At 35.9% G+C, this 21,591-nt stretch overlaps 5 protein-coding genes, 1 long non-coding RNA gene and 1 pseudogene across 10 annotated transcripts; all 7 read left to right on the top strand.

Annotated features, from left to right (window-relative positions):
* LOC104721890 overlaps positions 1–761 on the top strand; it is a 2,714-nt pseudogene extending 1,953 nt beyond the window's left edge.
* On the top strand, positions 1,068–2,875 carry LOC104721889. The gene is made up of 5 exons (XM_010439967.2): positions 1,068–1,179; positions 1,522–1,601; positions 1,703–2,094; positions 2,191–2,349; positions 2,439–2,875. The coding sequence occupies exons 2-5, from the start codon at positions 1,538–1,540 to the stop codon at positions 2,679–2,681; spliced, it is 858 nt and encodes a 285-aa protein (XP_010438269.1). The 5' UTR covers positions 1,068–1,179; positions 1,522–1,537; the 3' UTR covers positions 2,682–2,875.
* Positions 4,382–5,581, top strand: LOC104721888. The gene is made up of 2 exons (XM_010439965.2): positions 4,382–4,648; positions 4,749–5,581. The coding sequence occupies exon 2, from the start codon at positions 4,762–4,764 to the stop codon at positions 5,335–5,337; it is 576 nt and encodes a 191-aa protein (XP_010438267.1). The 5' UTR covers positions 4,382–4,648; positions 4,749–4,761; the 3' UTR covers positions 5,338–5,581.
* On the top strand, positions 9,036–10,463 carry LOC104721887. Its single transcript, XR_757092.2, has 3 exons — positions 9,036–9,196; positions 9,275–9,383; positions 9,725–10,463. It is a non-coding gene; the product is annotated as an uncharacterized LOC104721887 (long non-coding RNA).
* LOC104721884 lies at positions 12,165–14,473 on the top strand. Of its 5 annotated transcripts, none has more exons than XM_010439961.2 (5): positions 12,165–12,240; positions 12,655–12,758; positions 12,936–13,429; positions 13,522–13,779; positions 14,388–14,473. In XM_010439961.2, exons 2-4 carry the CDS (start codon positions 12,668–12,670, stop codon positions 13,771–13,773), a joined length of 837 nt encoding a protein of 278 aa, XP_010438263.1. In that variant the 5' UTR covers positions 12,165–12,240; positions 12,655–12,667; the 3' UTR covers positions 13,774–13,779; positions 14,388–14,473. The 5 variants fall into 5 exon arrangements, with proteins under 5 accessions (XP_010438263.1, XP_019087167.1, XP_019087165.1 ...); XM_019231622.1 differs by having other exon boundaries at positions 12,659–12,758; positions 14,363–14,445; XM_019231620.1 differs by having other exon boundaries at positions 14,363–14,445.
* Positions 14,396–16,379, top strand: LOC104721886. Its single transcript, XM_010439964.2, has 4 exons — positions 14,396–14,482; positions 14,923–15,030; positions 15,175–15,668; positions 15,758–16,379. Exons 2-4 carry the CDS (start codon positions 14,943–14,945, stop codon positions 16,010–16,012), a joined length of 837 nt encoding a protein of 278 aa, XP_010438266.1. The 5' UTR covers positions 14,396–14,482; positions 14,923–14,942; the 3' UTR covers positions 16,013–16,379.
* Positions 18,243–20,301, top strand: LOC104721883 (putative nuclease HARBI1). The gene has a single exon (XM_010439959.2). The coding sequence runs from the start codon at positions 18,438–18,440 to the stop codon at positions 20,028–20,030; it is 1,593 nt and encodes a 530-aa protein (XP_010438261.1). The 5' UTR covers positions 18,243–18,437; the 3' UTR covers positions 20,031–20,301.

The following is a 21,591-nucleotide window of genomic DNA, read 5'->3' as shown; positions in this document are numbered from 1 at the left end:
TTTTTTTTTTTTTTTTTTTTTTTGGTCAAAGATTAATAACAAAGTTTAGATCTAATCTTGTTTAATTTTTTTCTTGTGTGTTAGGGAATTTACGATGGGCCGTCGGGTAAGGGAACTCGATATGTTGGGCTTAGAGATGTGATAGTGGTTGAAGCGGCGAGGATCAATGGAAAGGATGTTGCGACTGTTCAAATATGCTTCAAGAAGAAGACCTCATTTGTCAAAGTTGCTGTGAAAAGTAGGTCACTCCGGTTTAATGGTGGCGACAAGTCTCAGGTCACCAAGCGAACATCACTGCTTGTTGACTTCTGTATGCCTCGCTTTTCTATAAACGAGAGCTGAGATCGTGGTAAGTATCCGGAGATTTTTATGCTAGTTGTGGAACTTGTTTGTTGGGTCCTGTATTAAGAATGTTTTATGAGACTTATGTTCTGTTTAAGAAATGAAGTATCTTGAAAAATGAAAACCCTATGTTTGTTGTTGTGGAACACTGTTTGTGGTCTGAAATTAAAGATTGTTTTATGAGACTTTTTATCTGTGTTTTAAGAAGTTGATCGCTACTTTCTACAGGTGATGCTACTTACAACACCTGGGCATTGTACCTCTGAAGTATCATCCTTAAGTGACCTTTTGGCTTCATAGTAGGTCAAAAAAATGTTATGTTTTATGTTAAAACTTGAAACCATGTTCAGGTCTTTTTGGTTTTGCGTTATATACATCTTCTTTTATGAATTTGTTCTTCTGCTATGATTTATGCTTCACTTTTTCATATCTAGCGGCTAGCGCAACGTTTGGTTGGAAGAAAAACTACGAAATTAAAATATTTTGACAAAGCTCAATGATTCTTAGCTTTCTTCTAGACTTGAATATACAACGATGTCGTTTAAAGACATAATACACGTGTCTAAAATTCTAAATGTCCCACTCTAAACCTAGTTTGGGCTTTTGACAAAAAAAAAACTTAGTTTGGGCTTTTGTAGTTTTAATTGTTGGGCCTCCTCCGTTTAATGGATTAAAGAGTTAACTCTCAACGACAGCGTGTTTGGACTAACAAGAAACTGGGGGGAAATAGGGTTATGGCTTTTTACATTTGGGTTCTTTGATCTTCTTCAGGCGACTGTCACCAACACCACTGTTTCGGATTCCGCCGTTGTTGTCTCTCTCTCTGAGTCTCCTCCGGTAAATTTTTCTTATTTTTTTTCTCATTTTAGCTTCTGTTTGGGTTTGTTTACGGATTTTGTTTTTTTTTGTGTTGTTTGTGATTTTCTGCGATTAGTGAACTTATTTTGTAGTTACGTTTAGGGTTTTAACTTTTTTCTTGGATGAATAATTTGGTTTTGTTCTAGTCGAAATCTTTCTCGTATGTAGATATTTCTCTGCAATTAGAAATGGTTATGTTGTTGATGTTCAAATGTTTGCTAGTCGTTAGGTCTTGTATTGTTTTTGCTTGTCTCACTCTGTTTTTGTTTTTATGAATGTCTTCTTCTGATCTTAGTAAGCAAATTTCATTATGTGCGTTAGGGTTAAGTAATTGGAGATGGCCCTCGCTACCTCTTGTCATCCGGAGTGCAAACGAGCATTGAATGCGCAAGAAGATTATGGTAACTTAATCAAAATCTAGAATCTTAAGAGTATAATTAGTTTCTTTGCATCATGAAAAGTGCATCTGGGTTTATTTTTTCATATGTTTTTTGGCTTGCAGATGCGTCTCAGTCTGCTGCTTTGGTAGCAGCGAATCTGATAAGCGCTGCGCGGGTTATACTTAAGCTCGACACTGAGTATACTTCTTACTCAGCTCAGTTTTTGGTTGATAACGCTTGTCCAAAGAAGGAAGACGGGCAAAGCTGCGAGCTCACTGTTAAAGATGCCCTTGCTTTTGCTTTGAAAGAAGGGTTGCCGAAAGAAGTTGTTTGGGCACATTTGGGATGTATGTTCAAGCCTCCTCCATCTGCTTGTCGCATTCCTCGTGTTTCCATGAAAGAAGAAGTTGTTGAAGCTAAGGATTTGGATGGAGCATTCAAGCTGTTGGTGCATCAACCCGTGGGAGCAAAACTGCATGTGTTCAGTCCACAGATTGATTGTGTTGGAGAGGAGGTAAAGTGTTGTTAAGCTAAATTTCAGAATTCTAAGAGATGAATGACAAAGTTTTGATCTAATCTTGACCAATCTTATTTGGGATGTATGTCCAAGGTTCCCCTATTTGCTTGTCAGATACCTCGCGTTCCCATGAAAGGAGAAGTGATTGAGGCTACAAATTGGGATGAAGCACTTGAGCTGGCTATGCAACAACCGGTGGGAGCAAGACTGCATGTCTTCAGTCCAGAGTTCGATCGTCGTTTTGGAGAGAAGGTAAAGTGTCGTTAGTTAAATTTCAAAATTTTCAGAGATTAATGACAAAGTTTAGATCTAATCTTGTTTAATTTTTTCTTGTGTGTTAGGGAATTTACGATGGGCCGTCAGGTAAGGGAACTCGATATGTTGGGCTTAGAGATGTGATAGTTGTTGAAGCGGCGAGGATCAAGGGAAAGGATGTTGCGACTGTTCAAATATGCTACAAGAAGAAGACCTCATTTGTCAAAGTTGCTGTGAAAAGTAGGTCACTCCGGTTTAATGGTGGCGACAAGTCTCAGCGAACATCACTGCTTGTTGACTTCTGTATGCCTCGCTTTTCTATCAACTAAACGAGAGCTGAGACCGTGGTAAGTATCCGGAGATTTTTATGCTAGTTGTGGAACTTGTTTGTTGGGTCCTGTATTAAGAATGTTTTGTTGGGTCCTCGCTTTTCTGTTTAAGAAGTTAAGTATCTTGAAAACCCTATGTTTGTTGTTGTGGAACCCTGTTTGTGGTCTAAAATTGAATATTGTTTTATGAGACTTTTTATCTGTGTTTTAAGAAGTTGATCGCTACTTTCTAAAGGTGATGCTACTTACAACAACTGGGCATTGTACCTCTGAAGTATCATCCTTAGTGACCTTTTTAAATACGTGCGAGTTTTTGGCTTCAAAGTAGGTTAAAAAAATGTTATGTTCTATGTTAAAACTTGAAACCATGTTTATGCTTCAGCTACTTAGGTCATCCCCAATGGGGGGTTTTAAGAGAGGTTTTAACACAGTAGAAAGAAAAAAATAATATACAATCTTCTTTTATGAATTTGTTCTTCTGCTTTGATTTATGCTTCTCTCGTTCGACGATTTTATTTATTTATTGAATGCAATGTTAAATTGTATGAAAAATAAAAACAAACTTTTTCATATCTAGTGCAACGTTTGGTTCGAAAAACTACGAAATTAAAATATTTTGACAAAGATCAATGATTTTTTAGCTTTCTAGACTTGTACCGTCTGTGTCCGTCTGAAATTTACAACGATGTCGTTTAAAGACATAATACACGTGTTTAAAATTCTAATTGTCCAACTCTAAACCTAGTTTGGGCTTTTGTATTTTTGATTGTTGGGCTCCTCCGCTTAATCGATTAAAGAGTAGAGTCTCAACGACGGCGTTTTGGGACTAATCAGAAATTGGGGGGCGGGNGGGGGGGGGGGGGGGGGGGGGGGGGGAATAGGGTTAGGGCTTTTACATTTGGGGAAGTTTCTTTGATCTTCTTCGGGGCGACTGTCACGTCACCACCACTGTTTCGGATTCCGCCGTTGTTGTCCCTCTCTGAGTCTCCTCCGGTAAATTTTTTCTTATTCTGTTTCTCATTTTAGCTTCTGTTGTGTTTGTTTACGGATTTTTTTCTAAGTTGGTGAATTTGTTTATTGTTTTCATTTCTGCCGACTTGTCTTATTTTCATATTGTATGCTTTTTTTTGATTTTTGAATATCCCTGATCAGTGATCAGGGAGGATGGCATCAATTTCTTGCTCTCGTGGTCTCCGTCCTCATTCAAACTTCTTCAGATTCTATCCATACGGTACAGGGTAAGACAGTGATGCTAAGTTGTCTCTTTTTATTCTGTTTACATACAAACAAACGTCTGATATTTTTTTTGACTTTTTTTGTTCGAACTACTAGGACGCTCTCTGCTAAGGAGGACATGAGAGAGGAGGTCGTACGACTAGGAGTTGACCTCTCACTCTGTGTAGCTGAATCCATGTTCTTGCTGTGTGATGACATTCGTACTTTGTTGTGGTTCGGCTACATGTTATGGATACGCATAGTACCACGCTCCTCTCCCGTGTCTCAAAGGCTGGTCCATGTTATTGTTGAGGTCTACTCTGAACATATCGAACCCAAGAATGGAGTTTACCAGGAGGATGTTGCCTACTCGGTTCAGTTTGGATTGATCAAGACCCTTTGGAAGGATTTTGCTGAAGGGGTCATGGTCTTGCATCGCCTTGTTCTCCTTCTCAGAAGGAAAGATTGCTACTTTGATGATCGACTACTCTCTTCCGCTCTTGCAAATTCAAGCTACTGCTCAAGACGCTTCAGGATAAATTGAGGTCCGCAAAACATGTTTCAGAGGCCAACGGGTTTGCGAGGGAGGCGATAGAGTCTAACATTTCTTTCTTGTGGAAGTCTCTCTTCGTTGACACTGCTGAGTCTCTCTCTGTGACAACCCTAGACGACCTATTTCAGCCTATTCTTGTTGGTAAATACAGGCCAAGCGAGATAGTGAGGCTGCCCACACCTTCTCCTTATATTCTAGGGTCAGTACGTAACATTTCTTACTGAGTTTTGCAATTCAACCCTCAGGTTACAAACAAAGCCTTCATGCATCTTTTTGCTTTTCCTCTTTTGCGCGCGCAGGAATGATTTTGCAATGCAGGAGCTGAAAGAGGAGGTTTTGCGACTAGGTGTTGATCTCTCGCTACATGTGGCTGAAATAATGTTCTTGCTCTGTGATGACCTTCGTACTATGGTAGCATTCTGCTATCAGTTATCGATGTATGATGGCAGAAGGGACCTGAAACCTGATAGCCCCGTGGGGGAAAGGCTATTTCGTGTTACTCGTGATGTCTACTCAAAACATATCATACCAAAGAATCTATTGTATTACAAAGGTGGCCAGTCGGTCCACTGCAGACTGATGATGACGACTTGGGAGACTTTGAGTGTGGGAATAAGAGATCTGGACCTCCTTGTTAAGAATCTCAGAACTGAAAAAGGGTTTTGGTATGGCCGCGAGTCCACGCGGGTCATTGAAGAATCGCTGAAGAAGGTAGAGGAGCAGTTGAGTTCTACCAAGGATGCTTCAGAGGCGCACGGGTTTGCTAGGGATGCAATGGAGTCCAGCATTTTCGATTTGTGGAAGTCGCTCTTTGACAAAGAAACCCAGGTACCATCATGTGCTCTGGAACGAGAGCAGGGACCCGCATTAGCTATCAGCCTAAACTAATGGAACTTCCAAGATGCTTAGTATTGAATATGCTTATAATGAAATCTGGTTCGAATCTAGTAGGATATAATATCTCTAGTCATGTGTGGCAAAATCTGTTGAGATTTTGGGAAGACTAGCTACTATATGTTGTTTTCTTGTCCCTTTCTTTATGACATCTTTATGCTGCTTCTGAATGTTTAAATGACATAAGTTTACTACTGATCTTAACTATCTTCAATAGTTTTTTTGCTTGCGAGTGTCCTTTCTGCACTTACTTGCGAGTAAGTAAAAATATTATTGTTGTTGTAGTGAAATGTTATTTTGCTGTCTCTGAATGTTGTTATATGCCTATTTTATTTGGGAAGATTACTAAACAAACCAACCCCATATATGTATTTAATAATTTCTGCGTCACACACTTATTTGATTACTACTAATATTAGCACGGATGCTTTTATTAAAAATTTCAAGTTTAATAAAACTGAAATGTACTTCCGACTGAATTTATAAACTGACAAAATTGAAGGACCGGGTTCTTATTGTACTAATACTCCACAGATCCTAGCAGCGGAGAAGAGAGTAGCAAAACCGAGGGAAGTAGTGAAGTTAAGAAGAACATTGAAGATAAGGGCAGGTACAACATCATTGTTTAGGAAGATAGTGAAGAGAGCAAAACCAAGACAAAATCAGCTTAAGGGAATGTTCGAATATAGAGAAATGGAAGTAGTGCTCAAAACCAGGAGCTTCATCTTCATACTCTTTTAGCAGCGATAAACTGGAACAGAAACGTTGTCTGGAAATTTTGTCTGTAACACGTAACATCTCCGTCCAGTTTCTTCTCGCATGACTTAAAAGTAATTAAAATATCTTGGTTTGCAGGAGAAAGAGTTTTAGCTTCTGGTCAAAGGTCATTATTGTTCCTCAGGGAACATTTTCATGGAAATCTAATGGATTCAAACTTCTGAGTTCCATTAATTTGCTACGACAACAACCGGGAAAAGATACACATGTTGAAGCCACGATGTAATATGTTGGTTGGCACTTGGAAAAGGTTAGGAGCTATTTTTAATGTATGTGTTTAAAGAATTGGCACTAGAATCAGTGAGCAGATTGTTTAAGAAGATGGTTTTGATACTTCTAACGGTAGCTTAAGAGATAAAAAGCGGTGGTCATGTCAGAGTCTCGTCGAAGGCCTCCTTTTAAAGGCCCGAGATGGATTATCACTTTGGTTGTTCTGGTTGCGGTTGTTGTCATCACCCCATTCGTATATCCTCCCCGGAATTCTGTGGCGTGCTACATGTTTTCTGGTCCTGGATGTCCGTTATACCAACAGGTTTTGTTTGTGCCTTCGAGGGAATTGACTGACAGTGGGTTGTGAGTCGTATATCCTCAAATCTAAGATAAAGAATCCTAAGATAGCCTTCATGTTCTTAACACCAGGACCGCTGCCTTTTGAGCCTCTTTGAGAAATGTTCCTCCGTGTAAGAATTTTCTTGTTAAAATTCTCTATATATTAATAGAGAAACACTCTCTTGAAAAAGCTGATGTGTCGCCGTCAAAGAGCTCGAGACACATTTAGCCAAAAATCTTAAATTTTCTACTTAATTACATTAATATGTCATTATATTTTCCAAAAAAAACAATAAACTAAATAATAATTAGATATGTTATCAATTCTCACACAAAATTAAATATCACATATTAAAACTAATTAAATAATTTCATACTATTTTAAGTCAAAATTTTACTAAAATTTACTTACAAATATATAAGTCAAAGTTATATTATTTTTTAGAAATTCTAAAAATCAATATAAGTAAAATATTCTAAAAAGGCTACAAAACATATAAAGTTAATAAAAATAAAGAACATATAAGTTATTAAACATATAACTTATGAACAAAATCATATAAAAATGTTATTTTTATGTTAGTATTATTACCATAATAATTTAAATAACAAGCTTTCAATAGTTATTATAATTGATTATAAAAAAAATATATTATCCCCGAATTATCTCCAACTCATTAAAGGAAACTTAATTCCCAATAAATATAGATTTATATATATACATAAATAAATATAAAAATGACAACAAATTAGGGAATATCATGAATATGTGATTATTTATATATATCTAAGTATGTAAACTAATTAATCTCAACATTTAGTGTGATTATTCATTAAAAATGGAAATATTAATCACCAAATAGGAATATACGTTTTAATTGTACATTAATCTATGTGCTATTAAAAAGGAATGAGACAATAACCCTTATCATTATAAATAAACTTATTACCCAAAAAAAAATCATAATATATTTAAAATGAGTGATTATTAGATTATGAAAATTGTTATAGTTACTCGATTAAAAATAATATAAAAATTTGATTTTTAAAGCACACAAAAAAAATATTTCCATAAATTGTAACATTTTATAATTATTTTCTTTACCATGTTCATATAATTCACAGGTGAAATGTATTCTTACATGAATATGTTGATTTTGAAGTTTCATTAATTTTTTCATAATGTTTTTTTCGGTAATAATCCGTTATTTATAGAAAATATTAATAAACCGACTAACTCAAAAGATTTAAATAGCCTAATCACAAATATTAAATCAATAAATTAGATTACCTTCAGAAAATTTAGTTTAGAATCCGATTGTTACTAACATATAATAAAATTAATTAATTAAACTATCGAGTAATTTAGTATATGTTGTTATAGTTACATAAGAAACATGCAAAATTGTTATGATTACAATATAAAACATAAGATATTATGAATTTGATTTTTAAACCACACAAAAGACATGTTGCAATAAATAGTAACATTTTATCAATATTTTCTCTTACATATTTAAAGATTTCAATGGTGAAACATATTTTTTACACGTAAAAACACAGCTTTGAATAAATAAATAAAAAACTTTAGTTACATACTATGTTTGACACAAACAAATATTGGTTCTAGAATAATAATTTTACTTATAATAATTTTCTTTAAATCGATTTATCCCGCATATAGTGCGGGTTGTTACCTAGTTCCTTTTTAATCAGGTTGAGTTTCTTAGGGCATTTCCAACCCCACTCTATTTTAGAGTCAAAACTCTATTATAGAGCAACATTTGTTCCAACCCTACTCTATATTTTAATCTAAAATAGAGAAAATGATATGATTGCTCTATATATAGAGCAACTCTATTTTCATCTCTATTTTTTACACTAACTCTATTTTCACCTCTAAAATAGAGTAATACGTTGGAGGTTTTAGAGTTGCTCTATTTTAGAGGAAAAAATAGAGTAACACATTGGAGATGGTCTTAGAGATGTAACTTTGTCAAACGTATGACGGAATGGTGGGTTTTGTTGACTCAGGGTCACGAGGACAAATTCTTTATCCTATAAAGCACAAGTCATCTGTCCAGTAATATTAAGCCACATTAGATTTTATTTCCTTAAAAAAAATCAAAAATATATATACACACCATCGTTTAAAAAGATGAATTCTTAAAATTAAAAAAAAATTAAAAAAAAAACTTAACCAACTAAATGTGTTACGAAATTGTCAAAAGCTTTAGACCCCTATTAATAAGGTTTAACTTTTTGTGTCATAATAAGCCCAAGCCCACAATAATGTTTTCAGCATCAGTTTCTTCTATTCATCTTCTTTAGCATTCCTTCAATTATGACAAAACTGTAAAAAAGAAAAAGACAAAAATCTATCCCTAAATTTACGCCACTAACACATCCACGTAACCACGTTCATGATGGTTTTACAACGGATCAATCTCCTATTTAAATTCAATTTCAGTCTCTTCTCTCTTGAATCCTTCTATGTTATTTATCTCTCCGCTCAATTCTTAGGCAGGTAAATCCTTTAGCTTTTGTTCATTTTAATATACTTTCTCTTGATTTCATATTAATTCTGATTTTTTTTTTTATTCAGTTGAAAGATGCCTCTGGAATTATACTCATTTTTCAAATCTAGATTCTTTGAAAAAAGAATAGAAGATCAGGGCTGTAATATCCGGGACATGAAATTATTTTATATTTTGGTATGTTTTATGTTATTCTACATATCACTTTACTCTGAAATAGATTATCTTTTTAAATAGAGCTCATGAAAACGTAATAGGTTTTGTTAAAAACCTCTTTTTCAATTGCTTCTATTCAACAATGGAAAAAATCATCAATTCCTTCACTTCTGCTCTTCACATCGTTTGTCTTTATGATTACAATTTCCTTCACATTACATGATTTGATTTTATCATTCTCCGCTGAATTGATCTGCGATATCCCATTTTTTGTGCATTTTTAATTCAATTTTTGTTATAATTTCATTCCATCGTTGCATTATGAATTATTAATTATTTTTACTACATGATCTGTTTTTCAGATTTGAACGTGTTTAGGTATCAGAAAATTATGCTGACGGGATTCGAGTCACCAATTTAAGGGTCAGAGCTTTCTCCCCCTAAAAAAAGACCATATATTCTCCACGGGAATTTCTTCATCCCATCATAGCTGCGACCTTAAGAAACTGTGCCGAACTCCTGAATTTGTATCGTATCTTGCAAACATCGAGTTTTTCGGGCGAATCAGAAGGATTGATTACGATCTACTTACGAGCGGTTTCCAAAGACGACGAGTCTAAGATGCTGTTCCACACTTCTCAGCCTTTTATCTGTCGTGGATTCTGCATCGGCGAATGGGATTCTGATTATATCTCAGAGTAAACCGGTGGCTTGTGATTTTTAGCCCTTGAAACAGAGGAGACGAAGAAGATGGATCTCGACCACTCAACAAAACCACAACAACAAATGAAGACAAGCCCATGTAAACACCAAAAGAAACATTATAATCGTCAGCACGTCTCTTCGTGTACAAAGATGAAGGAGCAATTCAGCACTCCAAATAGGTTGAGATTCTCCAGTCCCAAGGCACATCACTCAACATAATTAATTAGGCATCGTTTGAAATCAGTAATTATGATCTATGAGGATTTCAGATTGTTCTACTTGGAGTATAAAAACCCTTTTGGGTGAACGTAAAAGTAAAGGTGAAATCAATAATATGAGAATTTTTAGTAAATTTATTTCAATTCACAACTGCAACATCCTCATGGGTATAAAATTCTGTCACCACTCACTTTTTTTATTTACATGATTGTATTTTGTTTTGCAAATATCATGTAAAACTCATGTCAGTGTCGGTTGGAATTTCTTATGATTCTTTTTCGAAGTTTTGCTTACATGTTTTTAGTCATTTGAGCCAAAACTCTTTGTCTCTTTCTGAGACTTGTGATAAACCCCCAGTAACCAAAGCACTAACAATAACGGTATATACAACAAACCGTTGGTTAAATTCTTTCTGATTTATATGGAGTACACGAGACTTCCTGACGTTCCTAAACAATTGAAGCTTTATTGCTTTTAACTCCACTAATATTTGAAGTAATAACATTTCTTGATTTTCATTTTTTTTTTAATATTAAGGGATATAAGTTTTTTTTGATAAAGTTTGTCCCGTACGGAGTACAGGCTTAATACTAGTATACAATATATGTGCACGCGTCAAAGAAAAGTCTTGTACATGCAAGCAGCTATTTTGTTGGTCGAGATACTCATAGTCACAAGGTAAATGAGACTGACTACACCATTTAGTCGGTTTTGTGATTTTTGTTATTAGTTGTGAGGTTTCTTGGGGTCAGATATCCATGGTTGATGTAGAAAGAAGGCTATTAGCTCATGCTCTCGTTGATCCTGATAATCAACACTTTGTGTTGCTTTCAGATAGGTGATTGAATCCTCCTCTTTGATATTAAATATCCTAAGGTCTTTGTTAATGCTTAAATAATCCTAACCCTTACCATCTTCTTTCTTGTTATTAGAAACGATGAATATATCTATATTAACATTTTTGAAGTACATTTTGGGTTATGCCCTTTTAGTTTTTCTTAATTACTTTGTTTTATTTACAACATTAACCCCTATCAATTTCCTAAAATAACATTTCGTAGAAACTCAATTAATAGAACTATTTAAAACGACCTAATTTGATATGTTCATTGCCATAAATATCTTCACAACATCTATTAACCCCTACAGATTTTCCTAAAATAACATTTGTAGAAAGTCAATTAATGGATCTATTTAAACCAACCTAATTTTAAACGTTTATTGCCATACAAAGGTTGAAAATATATATACACTCTGTTTGTTCTTAAAACAACTCTATGCATTAAATGATTAATCCTATAAAAATCTCAAAATCCATTTTAATAGATGTTTGGTGACTGTAGGACCTATTCCGTTTTAATGACACAACTTCATTTGAGTAACAAATTTAACCTCTGGTGTATTGCGGGTTAAATAACCAAATATTGTCCTGCGGTGTATAGCGGGTTAAATAAGAGTGGGATTGGTGAGATTAGTGACATTTTTAGATGTGTATCAGGAGATAAATGTATTACTAGACTATACATATACTACACGGGTTAAAACCTTGAAAACAATAAAAGAATCTATACTTTGAATACTTATATCAAATACCTGTAAAATTTTATATTTTTAAAATTAATACAATAATAATAAAATAACAAATAAATACAATATAAATTTAAAATATTGTCTCGCAGTACACCGCGGGTTAAATCCTAGTAAACATTTAAAATTGCATAAACACGATGTTCAACCAACTATTGGCAATGTAAAAACGGCGCCGTGTTAAGGTAAAAAAAAAACACTACTCAACGGCGTCGTGTGAAGAAGTTCCAGACGGCGTCGTTTCTGAGGACTTAGCTGAGAGAAATAGGTTTTCGCGACAGCTTAGAGAGTGAGCATTCTCTGATTTTGTTGTCTAGAGCGAGCGGCGATTTGCGAACTGGTCTCCTTCTGATTCTCTGTGTCTCCGGTAACTTTCTCTCTGTTTTTCTGTGTCTCTGTTGGGTTCATTTAGCTTGTTACGGATTCTACTCCATGAATTGGCCTTTCTCAGTGCGATTAGTGAACTGTTACGAACTTTTTAGTTACGTTTTAGGGTTTTTTAACATTTTCCTTAGATGAATGATGCTGAATCCATCTCTAGGTTAAAAAAAGCTATCAACGTTAGTTTTGGTTTTAGTCTAAAGCTTCTTGTTCGACGCTCTGTAACTAAAAAAAATGTTATGTTTTTATTGTCAAAACCAAATGTTTATCAGTTTCTGCTTCAGCTACTTAGGTCTTTCTTTGTTCTGCTTTATATACATCTTCTTTATGAATGTGTTCTTCTGCTTTGATTTCTGCTGAATCTGTGAACGTCTTCTTCTGCTTGTTTCTACTTTATAAGGAAGGTATCAAAGATGGCTGAGCGACTGTTACAATCTTTTAAAAGGGTGGCTGGCTTATGTCATCCGGATTGCGTCAAAGCAAACAATGAGATAGAAGATTACGGTAACTTATCAAATCTTTGAATCTTAAAGGGTAAATTTACTTTCTTGGCATCGTTAAAAGAAACTGTGATTTGTTTTAACTGATACTTACTCTCGTTTTAATATAACATTGTTTCAATCTAATCCTCTTTACAGAATTGACTTCGAGATTTTAATCTTTGTTTTGGTTGTCTTGCAGATGCGTCTCAGTCTGCAGCTTTGGTAGCCGTGAATCTGATTAGCTCAGCACGGCTTGTGCTCAAGCTCGACACTGAGTTTACTGAGTACTCAGCTCAGTTTTTGATGGATAACGCTGGAAAAGAAGAAGTGCCAGGAGAAATGGATCAGGAACGCTGTCAGGTCACTACCGAAAACTGCCTTCGGTACTTGGCTGAAAATGTTTGGACCAAGAAGGAACATGGGCAGGGAGAAATGGATCGGCAAGGCTGTCAGCTCACTGTTAAGGACTGCCTCGAACTTGCTTTTAAAAAAGGGCTACCGAGAAGAGAACATTGGGCTCATTTGGGATGTACGTTCAAGGCTCCCCCATATGCGTGTCAGATCCCTCGCGTTCCCATGAAAGGAGAAGTGATTGAGGCTAAGACTTATGATGAAGGATTCAAGCTGTTGGAGCATCAACCAGTGGCAGCTAAACTGCATTTGTTCAGTCCGCAGATTGTTCTTGTTGGAGAGGTAATGTGTTGTAAGTTAATTTTCAGAATTTTTAAGAGATGAATGACAAAGTTTTGATCTAATCTTGTTCAATATTTTGTTTGGTGTGGTAGGGAATTTACGATGGCCCCGCGTCAGGTGGACGTATAACACGTTATGTTGGACTTAGGGATGTGCTTATAGCTTCAGTGGAGGAGTTCGAGGGAGATACTGTTGCGGTCGTGAAGATATGCTACAAGAAGAAGACTTCATTTATCAAAGTATCGTTGACTCGCATGTTCCTCTCAATACCAAAAAATGGTGACGACTCTCAGGCCATAGAGCCAACGGGTCTGCTTATCTATCAACTAAACAAGAGTGCTTAGATCTTGGTAAGTATCTGGAGCACTATATGCTCTAGTTCTGGAACATGTTTGTGGTCCTATATTAAGGATGTTTTGTGAGACTTATGTTCTGTTTAAGAAGTTGAGTATCCTGAAAACCTTATGTTTGTTGTGGAACCATGTTTGTGGTCTTAAATTAAAGATTGGTTTATGAGACTTTTATCTGTGTTTTAAAATGTTGATCGCTACTTTGATCTTGTTAAGTATCTAGAGCACTATATGCTAGATTGTGGTCCTAAAATATGAATTGTTTTATGAGACTATTTTCTGTAAGTTAAGAAGTCAAGTATTTAAAAAAAACATATCCTAGTTGTAGAACTTGTTTGTTGTCTAGAAACTTTTTTATCGATAAGTTTAAAAAGGCTTTGAACTTGTTTATCATCTTTTTAAGATATTATTACTGTTCCCTGTATCGTTTCAATCTTCTGAATTCATAATTGGATTTACTCCTAGGTTAGTTAGTTCTCCAATATAACTATATATTATTATCAGTTTATTCCAACATAATATAGTAAAGGTGCAATGTATAGTTTTACTGAGAACAATATCAGTTTATTCCAACATAATATAGTTCTCCAAGCTGATGGGGGAAATAGGGTTTCGTGAAGGCTTTGGGAGGCACGATCGAGCATTCTTCTCTACAGTGACTGTCTGTCTCCTTCTGACTCTCTCGTCTCTGTGTGTGTCTCTGGTAACTTTCTCTCCATTTTTTCTTCCTCATTTTGGATTTTTAAGCTTGTTTTTGGGTTTTGTTACTGATTCTGCTCGTGATTTGGCCTTTCTCAGTTTGATTAGTGAACAGTAGTGACCTATTTAAGTAAACATTTTAGGGTTTTCACTTTTTTTTTTTTTCCTTTCTTTGATGAATGATGTTGAATCCGTCTTTAGGTTAGAGTTATTCTTTGTTAAAGAAGCTATCAACGTTAGTTTGGTTTAGTGTAAAGCTTCACATTCGACGGTTTTGCCTCTGCAGCTAACAATGGGTTTTATGTTTATGTCAACGCTTGACACCATGTTTGTGCTTTAGCTACTTGGGTCTTGTTTTTGGTTTTTCTTTGTAAATGTCTTCTCTCTGAATGTGTTCTTTTGCTTGATTCTACTTGCTTTCTGAATGTCTTCTTCTTCTGACAGGGATAACTTTGTAAGCAAAGATGGATGAGTTTTTACAATCGCTTACAAGCTCGGCTGGCATCTGTCATCCAGATTGTGTACGAGCAAGAAATGCGCAAGATGATTACGGTAAACATTATCAAATCTAGTAGAATCTTTGAGAATATTAACTCTCGTTTTTAGTTTTTTTTTAAATAGGTTCAGCCTAATCCTTTTGAAAGAATCATATGAGAACTGACTACAACATTTTCATCATTTTTTGCTGTCCTGTAGATGCATCTCAATCTGCAGCTTTGGTAGCTGTGAGTCTGATTAGCTCTGCACGGGTTATCTCCAAACTCGACGCTGAGTATACTGAGTACTCAGCTCAGTATTTGGTGGATAACGCTGGGAAGGAAGAAGTGGAGGGAGAATTGGATCAACCACACTGTCAGTACACTATGGAAAACATACTTCGGTACTTGGTTGAAAACGTTTGGACCAGGAGGGAAGATAGGCCGGAAGAATTGGATCAACCACGCCATGACCTCACTGTGAAAGAATGCCTTGAGTTTGCTTTCAAAAAAGGGCTACCAAGAGGAGAACATTGGGCTCATTTGGGATGTGTGTCCAAGGTTCCCCCATTTGCTTGTCAGATACCTCGCGTTCCCATGAGAGGAGAAGTGATTGAGGCTACCAATTGGGATGAAGCATTTGAGCTGTTGAAACAACAACCGATGGGAGCAAGACTACATGTCTTCAGTCCAGAGTTTTATCGTGTTGGAGAGGTAAAGTTTTGTTAGTTAGATTTCAAAATTTTCAGAGATCAATGACAAAGTTTAGATCTAATCTTGTTAAGTTTTTTCTTGTGTGTTAGGAGGGACTTTACGAGGGGCCTTCAGGTAATGGAACACGGTATGTCGGACTTAGAGATGTGATAGTTGTTGAAGTGGAGAGGATCGAGGGAGAGATTGTCGTGACTGTTCAGATATTCTACAAGAAGAAGACCTCATTTGTCAAAGTTGCTATGAGAAGTATGTTACTCCCGGTTAATGGTGTCGACGAGTCTGAGGTCACAGAGCCTACCACACTGCTTGTTGACTTCTGTATCCCACGTTTAACTATCAACTAAACCAGAGCTGAGATCTTGGTAAGTAAGTATCTGGAGAACTTTATGCTAGCTGTGGAGCTTGTTTGTTGGTCCTTTCCTTTATTAAGAATGTTTCAGACTCTTATTTTCTGTCTAAGAAGTTAAGTATCTTAAAAACCGTATGATTGTTGTGGAACTCAGTTTGTGGTTTGAAATTAAAGATTGTTTTATGAGACCTTTTATCTGTGTTTTAAGTTGTATGTATGAGTTATGAGTTGATAGCATAAACTAGGTCTCTCTGGTTCATAACATCTAGGTCTATTACATTTTATTTTCTTATAAATTATATGGGCTCCCTTAATCGAACCTTTCTACTAATCATGTAAGACCAAATCTAAAGTAAAAGTGAGATTAGTACTTCACTTTCTTATTAGAAAAAGGGCAGGTGCCCGTTGAAGACCAAAAAATTAGTAGACTAATGTAAAAGTGGCTTATATTATAAGATGGTCAAAACTGATACTGTGGGTATGTCAACGGTCAATGTGCTGATTGGAAGAGACAAAAAAGCATCATGGTTCACTCCCAGCCCAAGTCACCGCGTTATAAATTCTATACGCAACTCAAATATAGATAGATTACATATGATATGCCCATCGCCAACTAATAATTTTAACCAAATTGGCTTCTAGGTAATTAATTTATAAACGTATAATTTGTTAGATATTTAAAAATTATCTTTCCATGAAGTTGTTGAAACACAGATTAATTTATAAAGTTTCTACGCTTAGATAGAACGAGAATTTTGTTAATTAAGACATGACAATTGGAGAAAAAAAAAGAATATTTTTACAAAAGTTTTCTTTGTTGCCAAAAGAAGAAAAGTTATTTCTTTCACAGCTTAGCTAAGAAGTCGGAAACAGAACACGTAAAATTACTAAAGCCCTCTCGCATATTTATGGCTGTGTAAGTGTAATGAAAGTGACCAATCTGACCACTTCCAAGAAACTTCTGAGATCCTCTTTTTAGAAACGTGTTTTTCCTCAAAAGTAACAAAAAATAGGAGAGACGGGAAAGAAGCCTGATTTGATATTTTTAAAATAATACAGCAAGTTTTCACGAATATTCCCCAAAAAAAAACAAAAAACAATCTATTGAAGAAGACAAAGGCATACAAAGACACACCAACCATGCTCCCTACCGCGTAAATCTTTAAAATAAACAAAATCATAAAAATAAAATTCAAACTAAACAATTAATAATAATACTTATAACTAACTTCTAAGTCCAAAACATGATAAATGAAATTAATGTGTTCTCTCTCTTATTTTCATTATCCATCGTCTACTAAGTACAAGTTTAGTATTCAAGTTTAGGAAATAATCCTAAAAATGTGTGGTTGAACAAAAATAGTCTCAAGGATTGCTAAGGGTGCAAATGGTTGCAAGGTTGAAGAGATTGGACATGTTGAAAAAAATTATTCAACCAGTTTTTACCATATATATTGAGAAGGTTGAAGAGGTTGGAAAAAATTATTCAACCCGTTCAACTTAAAAAATTGAAAAAATAAACTAATCCTACAAAAAAAGTGTTCAACTTGTTCAACCACTATTTTGGAGATGAATGAGTTGAAAAATTTTCAACTCAATTTTGTTAAACCCATTTTTCAATTTTAATCAACCATTTGCACCCTAAGTCTTAAATATCGACCAATTCTCTTCGTACACTAAAACAATAAGATAGAAGAACAACATGCATATGATAAAAAAAAAAAAAACACAGTCTATTTGTAATAATAATAATAAAGGAATCATAAGATATAATAATAATAATCAGCCTAGTAAACCAATTCGGATGTCATCTAGAAGACTAATAAATTAAGTTTCATAAATATATTTATTAATGATTTGTTTTGCCGAATCTTATAGTTGAAATAACTAAAAACAGTATTAGCTATGTAGTTTGCACTTGCACTAAAACCGAATCTAGTAGTAAGATATAACGTTTAATGAATTAAACATGTTTTTCTTTTTGTCCTTTTTATCAAACAAAAGATTTTACGCGGTGCAATCTCAATGAAACAGTAACGAGTAAACGCTTTATCTTATTGAAAGAAACAATACTATAATAAAAAATAATGTGCAGACAAATAAAGTCAAGTCACCGTCAAACCCAATCCGCTTACCGCGTTCACACTTTCACGCGCTTCCTTCGTCGTCCTTTTTCTTGCTTCTCTCTCTGTATTTTTCACAAACGCAGACAAAGAAACCTTTTTTGTTTATAAATCGTCTGAAACCAAAACCAAAACCATAAAACTCAAAATCTTTCTTTGTCTTCAAACTTCAAACACTTGATTAAATAAAAAAAAGCTTTTGATTTCACATCTAATCTTTACAAGTCAAACACTTTTCAAACAAAACACAAAAAAAAAATCATCAAACTCTGGAAAATTAATATTTTCTCCCTTTTAATGGAAATCTCTGCTTTCCCATTTCCATACCTACAAGACGACGAGTGTTCCCATTTCCTTAGTCTATTTCAAGACATGGACTCTTCTCCTTCTGGTTTCGGATTAGAAGGTTTCGGTAACAACAACAACAGCGACCATACTAATAAGAAACGTTCAAGAAAAGACGACGACGAAGCCGACGCTGTGAATGGTAAGGCTGCGTTTGGAGACATACTCGCCACGCTTCTTCTGTTAGACGAGGAAGCTAAACAGCAACAAGAGCAGTGGGATTTTGAGTCTAATCAAGACAAGTCTCTTCTTGAAGCTAACCACAAGAAGCAAGTTAATACAATGGACGGTTATTACAACCAGTTACAAGGTCATTACTCTCCAGCTGGTGAAGTCACCGATGGTTCTGCTGCCCGTTCTAAACGCGCACGTAAAACCGCTGTTGTAGCCGCTGCGGTTTCCGCTGTAGCGGACACAACCGCCACCGCAGCTCCCGTTCCGACCGCGGATATCGCTAGCGGTTCCGGGTCAGGACCGAGTCATAGGAGATTGTGGGTTAAAGAACGGACTACGGACTGGTGGGACAGAGTGAGCCGGCCTGATTTCCCGGAAGACGAGTTCCGGCGAGACTTTCGGATGAGCAAATCGACGTTTAATCTAATATGCGAGGAGCTAGACACGACGGTGACCAAGAAAAACACGATGCTTAGAGACGCGATCCCAGCTCCAAAACGCGTTGGCGTTTGCGTTTGGCGTTTAGCTACGGGAGCTCCGCTTCGCCACGTGTCGGAGCGTTTCGGCCTCGGAATCTCGACTTGCCACAAGCTGGTCATCGAAGTCTGCCGCGCCATCTACGACGTCCTTATGCCCAAGTACCTCCGTTGGCCGTCGGATCAAGAGATCAGCTCGACGAAGTCGAAATTCGAATCCGTACACAAAATCCCAAACGTCGTCGGATCAATCTACACCACGCATATCCCGATCATCGCTCCGAAGGTACACGTGGCGGCGTATTTCAACAAGAGACACACAGAGAGGAACCAGAAGACGTCGTACTCGATCACCGTACAAGGAGTGGTCAACGCCGACGGGATCTTCACCGACGTCTGTATCGGAAACCCGGGGTCCCTCACCGACGATCAGATCCTCGAGAAGTCTTCGCTTTCGCGGCAGAGAGCGGCGCGTGGGATGCTGCGTGACAGCTGGATCGTCGGAAACTCGGGGTTTCCGTTGACGGATTGGCTTCTTGTGCCGTACGCTAGACAGAATCTGACGTGGACGCAGCACGCGTTCAACGAGAGCGTCGGAGAGATTCAGGGGATCGCGACGGAGGCGTTCCAAAGGCTTAAAGGAAGGTGGGCTTGTTTGCAGAAACGGACGGAGGTGAAGCTTCAAGATCTGCCGTACGTTCTTGGAGCTTGTTGTGTGTTGCATAACATTTGTGAGATGAGGAATGAGGAGATTTCGCCGGAGTTGAAGTTTGAGGTTTTTGATGACGTGGCGGTGCCGGAGAATAGTATACGATCTGCTACTGCCGTTAACACGAGGGATCATATCTCTCATAATCTCTTGCATCGTGGACTCGCCGGCACAAGAACTCTGTAGACTCTCTCTGTTTTTGGAAACTGATAATTTTTTTTATTTTTATTATTATTGCAAATTCTTTTTTTCCAAATTAGGAATAAACAAAAATTATTTTTAGAGATTTTGGATACAGAAGGCATAGTCGAATTTTGAGTGTAGAATTTGGCAGATGATATTTGTTTGTGTTACTTATTAGCATTGTGTAATCTTTTTTTAGTTTATGTATTTTTTTCTATACAACAATTGAATTTTGAACCAACATCTATAGATTTATAAAGCTTTGTTTCTTTCATTTTTTTTTTGTTGTTCACAAAATAGGAAGACAAAAGACAATTTTCACTTTAGTCCTAAGAATCAGTGGAGAAGCATTATAGGATCTTAGGTTCAGACAAAAGTACAACGATGACTAAATGAAAGTTGTTGTACTGTACGTACATAATCTGTTTCTTTCTTTATATCCCTGACTATTGGAGGACCTTCCTTCTCTGTTTTACTCTTATTATTCCTTCATAGGAGATTTAGACAATTTGCTCAAATGGTGAAATCGTAAAACTGTGGTGATGCATTTGGTCTTCTTGTTTTTTTTTTTTTTTTTTTTTGGGGGTGGTAGGATTTTGGTATTTGCATGAGATTTGGTGGTAGAACCAACTTTGAATGTATCACAAAAGAACATTATTATTTCATAGATGATTTTAGAGCCGGACATGGAGGTTTGGATTGTCATTTATTGTATGTTCTTTTTCAAACTCAATAGTTTTAACTTCTGTTCAATGAATCGAATTATATATTTGATGTTAAGCTCTAGGAAAAGAGAATGTAAATTCGGGGTTGCTACGCTTAAAGAGATAAGCATGTTATTTGTGGGCTAAGGTAAAGGATACACAGAGGAAAATGCATATGGACATGTTGTAAGCATTTATTTACTTCCACATGGCATATGCAGTACAGCAGTAGTATCAAATTTTCTATTTTGTGTTCGTTATGGATAACTATATCTATATCTATCTATGCAACACTAATTTTTGAAAGTACCCTCAGCATCAAGTTCAATTGACCAATACAAATATCTTTTCAAAAGTTTATGTTTAGTTGATAGAAATTGAGTTTCAACCCCTATACATATATGTGATTTAATAAGACAATGATTATGTAGTCATGATTCCATAGTTTGTAATCAATCTTAAAGATCCTAATCATGAGTTTTAATTTATATGTAATCAAGACAAATGGTTATTTGTTAGAATGTAATCAAGAAGACATCAATCAAGGATGATATATTTTACTAGATTTTCAAGTAACTCAATGTGGATACATATATTTGTTGATAGAACTTTGTGGTTATCAAAATTATATTAGTTGAATTAATAAACAGTAAAATCGTTTATTCATCAATCGATGATCGTCACAGTCGCAGCTTATTTATTTCCTAAAAAAGCCAATTAAGCTACATTCAAGCCGGCTTGACTCCTATATATTTACCAGATTACCCCTACTGTCATCCGTAGGGGACCGGTTTCTTATGGTGTTAACCGATGGGTAATAACGTAATGTCACGATAGCCAATTCCCATTGCCGATCAAAA

The sequence above is a fragment of the Camelina sativa genome, chromosome 11 (genome assembly GCF_000633955.1).
Source record: "Camelina sativa cultivar DH55 chromosome 11, Cs, whole genome shotgun sequence".
NCBI classification, from domain to species: Eukaryota; Viridiplantae; Streptophyta; class Magnoliopsida; order Brassicales; family Brassicaceae; genus Camelina; species Camelina sativa.
Note: the sequence above shows the minus strand (reverse complement) of the source record. Positions and strands in the feature narration are given on the sequence as shown.